This window comes from Lycorma delicatula, chromosome 10, assembly GCF_047948215.1.
Source record: "Lycorma delicatula isolate Av1 chromosome 10, ASM4794821v1, whole genome shotgun sequence".
Taxonomy (NCBI): domain Eukaryota; kingdom Metazoa; phylum Arthropoda; class Insecta; order Hemiptera; family Fulgoridae; genus Lycorma; species Lycorma delicatula.
The window spans coordinates 115,084,557-115,099,061 of record NC_134464.1 but is presented as its reverse complement, the minus strand read 5'-3'; the positions used below and the strand labels follow the sequence as shown (position 1 = coordinate 115,099,061).

Here is a 14,505-nt window from a genome sequence, read left to right as displayed (position 1 = left end):
CTACATTACTTCGAAATAATTACGATAGCCATAGAAGTTTTCACTTCAGCCGTCCGGTCTTAAGCGTAAACAATTTTTTTTTAAATTTTTTTTCACTTGTTGAAAGTTCTCTTTTCTAAAGCCCGTTAGGGCTTAGAACGGGGGGAGGGCGATGGTGTGGTGACCGGGATCGTCACAAGGTGGGTGTCTTCCCCTACGGGTATCAGGATGTCCTGAATTTCTTCGTGAAAGGGTATTTTATGAGGTTAGTTCAATGCAGCATGTTGTAATCATTCTCGTCTGTGTAGCTGGTCCGAAGTGACAGCATGAATCTCTTTTTTTTCTTTTTTTTAACAACATTGGCAGATGTCAAATCATTACTGGAACGCTAGATTATTGTCTACGATATAGGACTCTTTATCTATTATTACTATTTATATAAATTTAATCTTTTAAATGAAATTAACATGTCTTCGGTTTTAAGAATTTCAAACTACCATTTATAATACCAAAATTCGTACACCATGAATTATCATTCTCAGTCATTTATGGCTGAAATTATCAAGTCAGTTTATCAATCTTAAAAAACATTATAGTTTTATAAATTTTAACGATTAGCCTATTTATTTATATTTTTATGATTCTTTTTTACAGACATGAAGAAGTAGTGAAAGAAACGTCTGATGAAAAAAAGTAAGTTTTTGATGAAATTTTCTTTTTATGCATTTTTTATTTCATTAATCAACATATTTATTTAATGTATATGTGTGTATATATACTTGTATACGTTTAATTTTAGCAATGTTTTATTTTTTCTGCTATTTAATTAAATAAGGGAAAGTATGCTACTTAGATCAAATTTTGTATGTCAGGGTTTTTACAGTTCTTGATGTTTTATGCCCCCCCCCTTCTAACCAAATAATAAGAGCATTGAAAAATTGCGGAAAAACATACATATGTAGGTATGTATCCATGTTGACCTATTTTTGAAGATAGTATACGCGAAATTGACTCCAAACTTTGACCATCCTGACTCCATGGTGGAAGACCATGTGAAGGTTTCGGTCGCCACGCCACCCCTCCGTACCTAGCCCTTATGGGCTTTACCGGAGGTCATCTTCAGTACCTTAGCAGTGACATCTTTCAGTGAACCCTCAGCCAGAATGCCACAAGCGAAATTCTCATCGATGTCCTACTCACCAAAATAAACTGAAATCAAAACACATCTAGCCAGGTCTCAAATAAGATCGAATGAATTTCTAAGAACGAAGAAACTGAACCCTAGCTACCGGAAAGGTAAAAATAAGTTCGACACACTACGAATCATAAAACGCATCAGAAAGACACTAAAAAAAACAACAATAAAAATAAATAATGTAATGTAAAACATAACTACTTCGTAAATGGGGGATAAATTAAGACTGTAGTCCCGGTGGGGGATCCTTTGGAGTTCCTCACTTGAGGCGTGGCGTAGAGACTGAGTCCAGATGGGCGGGGGGGAATGCTTAGTTGCGTGTCCGAGTCCAGCGGGGGATAAAAATGACGAAATCAAAAAAAAAAAAACATGACTAACGGAAAACAAACAAATCTATAATCTAAAAGAAATAAAAACAGCAACAGTTTAACAAACCGTAAAACAAAATAGCAATAAAAACAAACTTAAACACAAAGAAGGAAAGTTCGAGCGGAACATCACATCCTTTAAACGATCTTTTCTTTCGCCGAATGTGTAGTAAAACTCTGAAAATTCGGTATTCTGTCAGTGAGTATGCACCAGACATTAATGTACAAAACTTATGGTTAGATATGATTGTATTTTTGTAACAGGTATAAAAAAGTAGGTGGTTTTTCCTTATATTTTGTAATACACGTGGGAAGATACACCTGGTGTATATATATGTGTGTGTGTATATATATATATATATATATATATATATATATATACTACTACTACTAGTAATTATTGTTTTGACTGTTTAAATCTCATTTATTTCATATTTCAGATAAACATTTACGACTGTGGGTAGTAAAATATATTTATTTTTACGTGGGTCGAGCGTTTACAGAAATCTACCGTGAACCATCTCGGATAAATAAATAGTTCGTGTTATTTTTTTTTCTATACGAGCTGGCGTATTTTTGTTTTGCAGCTCTGCCAGCCCACACTGGGGAATTTTCTGTTTATTGTAGCGTATAAAGAAGTAGAATACGCACTTCGATCGTGAAGACAGTTATTTGAAATAAAGTTATAGATGTCGTCTTGAAATGTTTTTTATAAATAATATTTTTTGGTTGTGGTTTTTTAAAATAAATTATCTAACGATTAAACGATACAATTTAATTTGCTTTGACATTTCACTAAAAGTTTACAGTATCAAGTAAAGAATTTTAGTGTGGGGAAACTTATTTTTTTTTAACGAACTTAGGTAAATAAAAAATAAATTCATTTAAATTCGTTTATTTGGGAAAGTAAACATAAATGTGATATTTTTGAGGTATCAGTAAATAAATCGTTCTGTTACTTCTAATTTGCATTGAACTGATAGTCGCTAAATAATAAGTCGATAAATGATTTTATAAAAGAATATAAAACGGTATCCTGTTCATGAAAAAGGTTCTGTTGATGTCAGTTGTTAACAGATCAGTTTAAAATCGTTGTTGAAAGAATGATTATTACTGAAAAAATTGCCATTCAGAATTGATTATAACAAATTAAGTTTTTTTTTTTTTTTGTGTTACTTGAACATGGGCAGAGTTATTTTCGCGGAAATAAATTAAAAGTGCGCCAAAATTATACCAGTTGGATCAATTATATTTTGAAATGGAGGATAAAATTATTATTTTACGTTTATATTATCGCATAGTATAATGCGATAAAATATTAGAGGTAAACCTCAGTTTTGTTGCGGAATAATTATTTCATGAAGCTGTAGGCAAAGTTGCCCACAGAAGTCGATGATATGAAAAAACTTGTGCGTAAAAAAAAATCGTGCTTACTTCGTAACTTATCAGAACCAGTAATTCGAATCGCAGATAACAGTTCGAATGGAGAAATTGATTATTCAAATTTTTTACTATCTATAATTTAGTGTTTTGATTTTATAAACGTAACCTTATAGCGTTGTAGTTAAACGATGTTAACAGATAAACATTTTATAAATTAACCTTTCCTTAATTGCTACAACGTACAATTTTGAAGTTAACAATAATGAAATATCACTTGAAACACGTCAGAAAATTTACGGGGATGTTTTTAATTTAATTTCTAAAATAAAAGAGTTTTAATTTATTTCTATTAATTAAAAGTAATTAAATTATTTCAGAAAATTCTATTTTGTATGCATTGAATTACAGAGAGTTTTAGAAAACTATGAAATAAATAATTCTTTTTTAAGGTCTGCACCGGTTTATTTTACATTTATACAAATATACCCGCTACAAACTAATGTAACATCTTGAATACAAGCACGATGTACTAGTATTATAAATGATGAAGCGTTTCAGTCGGTCGTAACGAACCGGCAACACAGCTTATGTTACTAAAACCGGGTTCGTTCGTAGTGCAATGAAATGTTCTTTACAGTTCTGCAGGTCCTTCTCGTTTAGTTCTTTCCAGTGAACTCTATCCCGTGCAAGTATTTTCATCTCCCTGCCTTCACTACTTATCAAGTTGCAATTATTTTAATATTTTTTTTTATCTTTATTTTTCACCCTACTTTGTTTTTTCTAAAACAACCCTCAAACAACATTCCTTCTTTAAAACATGTTTTCTTCAATTTTTCTTCCTTATTATGATTTTATATTATCAAATTTTCTGTTATTCTATTTCGCATTAACACTTTTTCATTTATTATTCCATCAGTGCATTTTATTCTCAAAATGCTCGTCCACAATTTGACTTTTTTCTACTTCCCTAGAAATTTTTACGTATTCAGATAAAAACTTTCCTTATTCCATACGTCCTGATTCTGAAGAATACTGCAAGAAACAAAAAACATAATCGTTACATACAATAAACGATATTGTGTACTAAACGACATACATAAAGCGTTACATACAAAACAAGATCACCAAACAATCTCTCTGGATTAGATAATCTAACCTAACGGTAACAAAATGTACTATTCGTACATTGGAAAACGTGATGCGGTTTTTAAAAAGTCAAATGAATATTTAAAAGCCAGCCGTTGAAATATTAATCGTCTAGTAGAAAAAATCAACCGTACCTTAAATTAAATCTACAAAAATTAACTATACCCTGATATTCTAGACGTAAAAAAATAATATACTTTACATTACGAACTATACTAACATTATGAAATATACTAGGGTCGTCCGGAAAGTTCTCAGCCTAATACAGAGATAGCTCAAGTATGACCAAATGACTATTATATTTATCCAGTATGATTCTGTACGTGGCGTGTTGTGAAGTTTCAGACGCGTGCGTTTAGTCGCATATTTGTGGTGATCGAGTAAAGAAAATAAGTTTTAACATTTTCTAAAAAAAAAAAATATATAAAATTGACGTTCAAACTGTTATAAAATACTTTAATTTAAAAGGTTTAACCCCGAAATATACAAAAAGAAGAATTAGATTCATTTTAAAGGATTTTTCGCCTCGTTTTCGACAGTGAAATATTGGGTTGATGAATTTAAACGTAATTGTAAATCCGTTCAAGGTGATGAACACTCAGGATGCCCCCAAAAACCTTAAAAAAATTAACAATTTCGTATTAAACGATTGCTAACCGAAGATATACGACCTTGCTGACATAGCAAACATAGCGTTAGATCGAGTCCACTACGTTTTGCACGATATTTTGGATATGAAAACGTTTTCCGTTCGATAAATGTCACGTTTAAACTCGAGGATAAATTGATTTGTCTGGCATTTCTCTCACCACCGGTCGCCCATTCGGTCGCCCTAGAGCAGCGCTCTCCAACCCGGGGCCTGCGGGCGCCATGACGCCCTTCGTTTCGTCTTTGGCGCCCGCGCTCATTTGCCAATTTTTAATACTAATTCACATTTCAAATAACCTTATATTTTACATCTTAAAAAGGATATAAAAAATACATTTTAGCCGTTGTATTTTTCAGTAGTTCAACAGAAGTAATTCTGCCGGCCTTTGTAATACGTGTTCATTTTTTTGTCATTGTTGTTGACAAATTCATTTCCTTTGTAACTGTATTCATTTGCAGTGTTATAAGTATTTATAAGACCCTTCTAGCAGGGGGTCTAGCTCGACAGAGCAAACTATCTACCTAATTGTCACTCATTTGATGGTCTGCTCTCCACTCTAGTTACTAGCATTCTTTGTAATAAATTTCAGTGATATTCTTTTGTTCTTTGGTAAAACTGAGTTCCTTTAGTTATCTGTATTTCCTAACATCTATTTTAATAAATTTTAGCCTGACCTTCCTAAAATAGAAACAGATGTTTCTCGTGAGAGGGAGGTTTGGAATTAATTTGTATGTGGGTGTGGCCAGTGAATTTTCTGCTATGTAGAAAAATCGATGAGTTTCTATCTTTCAACATAATCAAGTCTTCAGCCAGTAAGGAGATGAATTTGACACATTTTAACAATTCTGACTCTTTGAGTGCCATCCAATTCTTGTATTTTAACGTCAATGAAACTTGGTAGATGAGAAGTGAAGGAGACTGTAGAAGACTACACTTCACTTACACTCATACATATCATCCTCATTCATTTTCTGAAGTATTATTATCTGAACGGTAATTACCGGAGGCTAAACAGGAAAAAGAAAGACTCTCCCGCCTTGATGACGCGTTAAGAGCAGCTTGTTCCAGCTACACACTAGATTTTCCGCAGGAAAATGCATTGCAAAAGCTGAGATTGCAGCGAGAATGCGTTGTTAAAATTCACATTAATTATGTGGTGAATAAATATAATTGATTTTTGTTTCAAATGTTTTCTTCATTATTATAATTTATAATTATTGATTTCTTAGTAGCAGCAGTAGCGTGGAGATAGTTGAAATGAATCCTGTCGCCTGCACAACCTTTGTAATCCTTCACATGCGCCCCTAGTTGTAAAAAGGTTGGACAGCACTGCCCGAGGGCATAAGACCGAATATCTGTGTCACAAACGACTACTGTGCCTCAACACGGTTTAGCGACTAATACCCTAAATTAGCTCCTTGAGCTTACCTAATTGCGCGAGCGGAATAAGCGTGGTGCCCTATACCACTCGCTTGCATGTCCCACCGCTCACTTTTCATATGTTACTAAAACGGGTTGGCGCACCCCGTCTACTTAATAAAATATATGACTTGTCAATAAATAAAATTATTCCGTCAAGGACAGCAATTCGCTGCCACGCCTAGGTCGCTGAATGCCAGCAAGTACCTATCCACCAACTCGAGGATGTTTAAACTTATTTACACCTGATTCCGATGAATTTCTTCAATGTTTTGTAACAATAGATGAAACCTGGATTCACCATTAAAAATGGTGAACACCAAACAGTGGGTGGAAACCGGTGAAATTGTACTAAAGAAAGAAAAAAACGGTTCCATCTGAACGAAAAGATATGGCTACGATTTTTTTGGGATTCTCGTGGTATTGTGGCTCATAGACTATCTGGAAAAAGGCAGGAACATCAAAGTTGAGTATTTTGGTTCACTACTGGACCGTTTGAAGGGTGATATTCAGGCTAAACGTCCCCATCTGACAAAAAAAAGTGTTCTTTTACCATGATAATGCGCCTGTATATACATTCCATGACCTACATTTCGAAGTGTACTTCCACTTGGACCGTATTTGGCTCTCAGCGGTAACTTCCTTTTTACAAACGTAAAGATATGGCTCGTTAGATGAAGATTCATTTCAAACGATGAGGTCAAATCTGATACAACGGCTTATTTTGCAGACTTGGACAAATCACGTTATACTGAGAGTATTAAAAAGCTAGCAACTGATTTGTCTAAATGTAACGAAAAATACAAATGTGAATACGTGGAAAAATAAAAAAGGAAATCTGAAAAATCTTGTGTTTTCTTTTTCAGGCCGAGAATTTTCCGAATAGCAGTATTTTTCTATAAACGAACAGCCTTAGTGTATTTGTATAAACATACAAAAAAAGTGTGTTAAATGAAGAAACACAGTTCAAATTACATAAATCTGTCTGCTACATTCTTAATAGTGTTTAAGTAAAAAATTTGTCAGTAGTTACATAACTTCACACTAGTGTGAAAACAGCAGCACTTGTCATTGAGGATGGTTGCAAAGACAAAAACGTTTTGGAGATCTTAATTTAAGGCTAATTATAAAATTTATTTCGTTGTGTCGTTATCAAAAGTTTAAATTTAAAAATATCTATTTGTACATATTTTTGAATCGTGATGAATGCTGATAATATTATTTTATTATCTTATATGTGTTCATATTAAAGAATGAGGAATGTTATGTAAAAATAATCTGATGTGGACATCACATGACTTCCTTGTACGCCTATTAAATTATATATATATATATATATACGCACACATTTCTTTTTAAATGAAAGAACATAAAATTTTATTTCATTAATAACTTATTGAATTCTGATTTATAAAATCTTTTTACAATCAGAGGTTAATCTTTTAAACTTTTTTCAATCAGTGTTCAATTGTTAATAAATCAATATATTTAAATTTAAAAAAAAGTTAAAAAAGGACATGAAGTTTGATCGAATCAATGTGCCTTCCCCTTGTAAGATCCAAATATTTCATTAATTACAATTTTATTTGGCTATAACTCTGGAATCAATGAAATAAATCCAGTTGTGCTATATCATTGAAAAGCTCTCAATGATGGCTTATTACTGCAGTTAAGAAAAGTCCAAAATCCAAAAATTTGGATTTTGGGCTTTTTTTGACACATCTGGTTCAGTCGATTGCAATTAAAAGGGGAGGTTCACAACTAGATGTTACAACAGTCCTAAATCCAAAATTTCAACATCCTACGGCTAATCTTTTTTGAGTTATGCGAGATACATACGTCACGCCGAAACTAATCAAAATGGATTCAGGGATGTTCAAAATGGATATTTCCGTTAAAATCTGAAAACTGAAATTCTTCGCGATCACAATACTTCCTTTACTTCGAACAAGGAAGTAAAAAAAAAGGTCGATCACATTTTTATGTTTTAAGGTATGAACGCGATGCAAAAAGGGATAATTTTAAGAAAAGCATTTTACTGATAGTAGGATTTTTCGTGTGTTACTTAGTTATATATAAATTGGAAAGCCCTTTTTGGTTCATTCTTCATTAAATCTCTGTTTTCCCGGGTAGCTAAAAGTTTATTTTTGTCGTGGTTATTTTATCGAGGGTCTTTAGAAATAAGTAATGGAGAAAAAGTCTGGGTTAAAAAAGGAAATTTCTATTTTTGAAGTGGAATTGCAAATCCATCAGATGGGAGTATTTTTAACTAGTGTATATATATATTTATAAATTTATATAGTTGTTATATATTTACTGGATTATTTATTATTATGTTAAAGAGCTGAAATAGTTATAACAGATAAAAAATTGAAAGTGGAAAATTTTATTCTTAACATCATGTGTTTTAAGAAACAACAGCTTATAAAACTTGGAATACCAGGTTTTTTTTTTACTTTCCCGTCCAGACAGCGCTATAGTTTTGCTGTAGCACTAGAAGGGAAAATATTGTAATCTGTCCAATTTGGTAAAATGCGGTTTTCACAGGATTTTTACCTTTTGATACTTAAGCAACTTAAAAAACAGCGTGGAAATTTTCCGGATGTTAATGTTCTTATGTACGCGTGTATGTTCGGTGTCGGCCTCTAAATCACCTTATATCTCCAGAACTACTGGACCGATCTTAACCAAACTTCGTTAGATTACTTCTATATATAGGGCATTGATGCCATTAAATTTTCATCAACGGTGTAGGGGGTGAGACTGTAGAGCAAGGTCACCCTTACTATCTCCACATTTCGCCTAATTAAGGTCATATTTTTCTTAGGAACATTTGTTATAAGTTAAATTCGTTGGATGGAAGTTATGAAATTACATTAATTTAGTTAGTGCTGACCGTCACCGTTTGTACCACCACATCCGCATGAATTAAATACGGTATGCGTGAGCGGTTTAGTTAGAATCATTGAATTAAATAAGCGAAAAAATATTATATTTAAATAAAATGATAAATATATTAAATTAAGTTGTGGTGTATGCGTGTTTAAGCCGTGTATCAGAAACATCCCACAGTTGTAGGATTTCCCCGGAATGCGGCTGTGTTGTCAGCTTATTTTTTTATGGATATTGTGAGGGGGCATGTATAAATTGATTTATAATAACTTTTCAATATTCTAACTTCTGAGGAATCTTGCAGTCCCGTTGGGGCGAAAGTAAGACCGTAGTCCCGGCGGGGTATCCCTTTGGAGGGACTCGTTAGAGGCGAGACGTTAAGACCGGAGTCCTGGTGAGGGAACCCTTTGGGATCCCTTCATTTGAGGCATGGCAAACAAGGAAGACCGAGTTCCGGCTGCTTGGACGCGGCCTTGTGACCTTCCAAGATGGTTTGAGGCGATAGAACCCCTTGGAACTGAGCTTATGCTTGGTCGCGAATCCGACTCCAAGGGGCGGGGAAATCGACGGAGAAATAAAACCTTTGAGGGATGAAAACGTACGTAATCCTTTTTAAATATGTTGTATTTTGTAATCGTTAATTCTAGAGAGTTAAACTCTTTAAGTAAGTGTAACATTTTAGTTGATTTTTTGTTATTTAAAAGTATAATACTACTAAAATCATATTATATGTATCGGAATGTAGGTTTTAATTTTTTTAAATAATACAAAAATAAAAATATTTAAAATATCAAGTAAAAAAAGGAAGGATTAATAAATCGTTCATATTCAACTATTATTAGAGTAATTTAAAAATTCATTTGTTTTATTTTTATCATTTTTAAGTAACTGTAAATAAATATTTAAAAATAATTGCGAAAATATTCCGTAATTTTAATAATTTATTTTTCACAGTATAGTCTGGTATTTTTATTGTTTTTATTTTTATTTTAAGAAAATGTTTATAATAATTTATGTATTTGAAAAATTAATATATAAATTATGTTTATAATGAAATACTGTTCTTGAAATATGTATATATAATCAGACTCTACCCTAACATCCCACGCACCTATTTATGCAATTGCACGCTATAAATTTGAATATTTTTGCTTCATTACTCCTTCTTTGTATTAAATTGATTTATATTAGGAGGTTGTTATTTTCAGAATAATATATTTGTGGTTTATCTTTTAAAATTTATTTCTGTATATGTGCTTGGATATATTCTAATTTTTAAATTAAAATCAACGGGAATGCTATTGTCATTTTCCTTTATTTAAAAAAAATAAAATAAAAATATTTTCTTAATTATATAAATTTTAACGAATATAAATAGAAAAAGGACTAAATATATTTAGTTTTAATCTAAATCGGGATTGTTTTTGTTTACTTTTTTTATTTATAACATCTAAACGTTGCAATAAATTTGATTTTGTTTTAAATTGTTTTTTTGTAACAGGTAGCCTGATCTCGTTATTAAATTATATTCACTTTTCTATAATCTGTTTCCTGAAGTATACAACATTTTGTTGCGTTATTGTTGGTTGAATGTACACACTGTAGTATTATATAGAGTACTAGCTCCCAGTCGCAGCTTCGCTCGCGCTATAAGGTTACTTGCGTTTCCCGTGGTGGTTTTTATTTTATATTTATTAGTCAAGTAGCCGGAGGCAGGTGCAGTCAGTCACACGTACAGTAACGGTGGCATATCGCATTTCCCGTTGCTCAGTTGTTTCAGTCGAGCGGGATTGGGCTGTGTGTATTCGGTCGCTTTCCAATCTTGACTGTCTTTCGTCTTCAGTCTTTGCCCCACGACAGTTTTCATCATACGTGCTTTTTTTGTATTTGTCCCGATTGAAGAATGTCTTTTAGGCACGGTATGATGTTTTGAAAAAAGATCACAGAATTTAAAAGATTGCAGTTAAATACTTTACACACTTTAAATTAGTAACACACACATGATAAACAAAAGCAGCTATTTATTTGTCTTTAAACAACTGTAAAAAATTGTAAACGAATGAATCGTAAAAATTACATATGCATGTGCGCTAAATCAATTGAAACTTAGGAATAACTGTACGTTGAAATCTCAGCCCTTTTCAAAATTATTCAATACAAAAAAATGTTAGCTAAAAATTAAGTTTTTCTTGAAAATCAGTCATTTTGAAAATTAAATGAGCTTTAAGGAAGAAATAAAGCGTTTTAAATTTCGTTGTAAAATTTCGTTATGTCGGAGGTCCAAAAAATTAGCCTATGTTCACCGCAGGGCTTCAAAGTGTAGGTGTGTAAAATTTTAGACTAATCTGTCCGGTAGATCTCGTGTTAAGTTGGAACAGACAGACGAACAAACATTGATTTTTATATATATAAATATCAAATTTAAAAGCTTATTTTTTAATGTTAGTTAATTTTTCTCGATCCGATCTTTTATTACAGCTATTGAACAAGGTGGACTAGGAAAACGGAATATTTTTAAATAACTATCGTCAACGTTAAAAATGTCTTTAAAATATACGTTAAAAAATTGAATAAAATATTCAGTTTATTTGTCTAACGAAGTATTTACCCAATTTATTTTTCTGTAGTAAAAAAATAAAGCCATATTAAGATTATAGGAATCTTAATTAAGGGCTAATTTTTTGATTTGAAAAACTGAATAAAATTAGTCGTAAGAAAGTTTCGAAAAAATTATTACAAAATACAGAAACCTAAACAGTTGAAAAAACTCGTTTTTGCTAGGTTTTTCTAAAAAGAAATTTGTTAAATTACCAATAAACAAATAAAAACTTCTAACAATATTTTGTAAAGATTTTAAATTTGAAAAAAAAATTATATAATTTATTTAAGTCAATAAAAAAGAAAATATAAGTTTCAGAAATTCGATTCTCTATTCAAAATAAAACCGACCAAAATGTGATAAAACAATTACAATTTAAAAAAAAAAAAATGTTTTTCACAGTATTAAAAAACTGTCAAGGCAAATTTAACTAATTGATCTTAAAATATTCAGAGTAAAATATTTTAATTATTCAATCTTTATTTTTACACGAATGGCCAAAAAGAAGTATAATGTATTTACGGTGTATGTATATATAAGTATATTTGTTCTACTGTAGCAGCTGAACTGGCTGAACCGATTTAGATGTACGATCCCGCGTTGGAATCCTTACGTTTCTAGAAGTGACATAGACTATATATATATATATATATATATATATATATATATGCAGGTGACTTAAAAGGAAAGAGAAATAATCTGGAAAAAACTGATTCTAAAGCTTGAAATAAGGAAAAACTTTCATACAAACATGTGTTCGAAAACACTTTGTTTTCGAGTTACGGCTAGCGAAAAATATCACTTGGATTTCAGTTCCTCCGGTAAATTTCAGTATATTAAGGTTAAAATTAGTGGTTTCTTATGTTTTTTTAACCTGAAAAATCGAATAAAATAGATCCCTGAATTGTATTTCCTGTAGTTTTGATGATATCCAACGTAAAAGAGAATAATTTGGTGACGAAAAACATTTTTTTGTGTTTGTAGTACAATAACTTTGTTAAATGACCAAAAAATGCGTAAATTTTATTATCAAAACTTAGAAACGTTTGTTCTGAGAAAATTTATTTAATTAAGATTATGGAAAACAAAACAAAAATTAACTTTTATTAATAACAAACTTAAAAAAAAAATCTTATGAATTTGTAAAAATTAAAAAAAGCTGTTTTTAAATTTACAATAAGTTTAGACCTTTGAAAAATTAAAATATTTAAATTCACTTTAAAGAATACTCACTGTGGTTTATACTCTGATAATTTATTATATGACTGCCCAAAAAGAAGTGTAATTTATTTAGGGTGTATGTATTTATTTAGGGTGTATTATTTATCTTGTATGTATGCTTGTCCCACCGTAGCAGCTTAACGGCTGAACCAATTTAGATGTATGGTCCCGCGTTAAAATCCTTACATTACCGGAAGTGTCATAGACTATATAAGTTTGTATATATATGTTTAAATAAAAAAAAATAAAAAAATAAAAATAGTATACAAATACTATATAAAAAATTATCACCCGCACGCTTTTGGCAGTCGTGTTTTCTAAATTTTTAATATTTATCTCTTGTTATATATTTTTTGTTAATTTTAGGTTAGGTTTTTTCTTATTTAGAAAATTTATGGTCTCATGTTAAGGACTTTATAACATAAAAAAATTTTTCTCAGAATTAAATTTATTCTTACATTAATTTAAAAGCGATGATTTGAACTATATTTCTTCAGTCACAAAGTACTTAGATCCTTAAGGAAGTTGTCGAATTCTCGGCTCACGGTGATTGTTGCTTAAATACTTCAAATATTGATACAACATTCGACGTAATTTCTATTCCTGTTTTGTTTTAATGTCACGAAGTTGCACAAATTTTGTGAGATGATCTTTATTACAAATACGAATATATTTGTATACGTCATCAGCGTTAGATTGTATATCAGTGCGATCTATTTGGCAACTATTGCCAAATATTTGCCAAATTCATTTCTGTGCTTATGATGGATTTAAATATTAAACCTTTTTTTAGGTATGCTATGATTTTTTTTAACAAACCAACATACTTGGCATTTATAGACCTAGAAGAGGCATTGGATAACGCAGACTGGAATAAAATGTTCTGCATTTAAAAAAAATTAAATCACCATTTATTAGCAAATACAGAAATAGAAGAACAATTGCTAACATTTACAGGAACCAAACAGCAATAGTAATAATTGAAGAACATAAGAAAGGGACTCCGACAAGGATGTTCCCTATCCCGTTACTTTTTAATCTTTACAAGAAACTAGCAGTTAACGATGTTAAAGAACAATTTAGATTCGGAGTAACAGTACAAGGTGAAAAGATAAAGATGCTAAGATTTGCTGATGATATAGTAATTCTAGCTAAGAGTAAACAGGAATTAGAAGAAACAATGAAGGCCATGGATGAAGTCCTACACAAGAACTACCGCATGAAAATAAACAAGAACAAAACAAAAGTAATGAAATGTAGTAGAAATAACAAAGATGGACCACTGAATGTGAAAATAGGAACAGAAAAGATTATGGAGGTAGAAGAATTTTGTTATTTGGGAAATAGAATTACTAAAGATGGACGAAGCAGCAGCGATATAAAATGCCGAATTGCACAGGCGAAATGAGCCTTCAGTCAGAAATATTATTTGTTTACATCAAAAATTAATTTAAACGTCAGGAAAAATTTTTGAAAGTATATGTTTGGAGTGTCGCTTTATATGGAAGTGAAACTTGGACGATCGGAGTATCTGAGAAGAAAAGATTAGAAGCTTTTGAAATGCGGTGCTATAGGCGAATGTTAAAAATCTGATGGGTGGATAAAGTGACAAATGAAAAGGTGTTGTGGCAAATAGATGAAGAATGAAGCATTT

At 31.3% G+C, this 14,505-nt stretch overlaps 1 protein-coding gene across 1 annotated transcript in view; it reads left to right on the top strand.

The window, feature by feature from the left end:
• The first annotated feature begins 503 nt into the window (after window positions 1-503).
• Window positions 504-14,505, top strand: part of LOC142330950 (uncharacterized) — a 229,621-nt gene continuing 215,619 nt past the window's right edge. Inside the window, exons 1-2 of the mRNA XM_075376413.1 lie at window positions 504-544; window positions 634-672. Coding sequence (XP_075232528.1) covers window positions 504-544; window positions 634-672 — 80 coding nt within the window. The remainder of the gene's footprint in view (window positions 545-633; window positions 673-14,505) is intronic.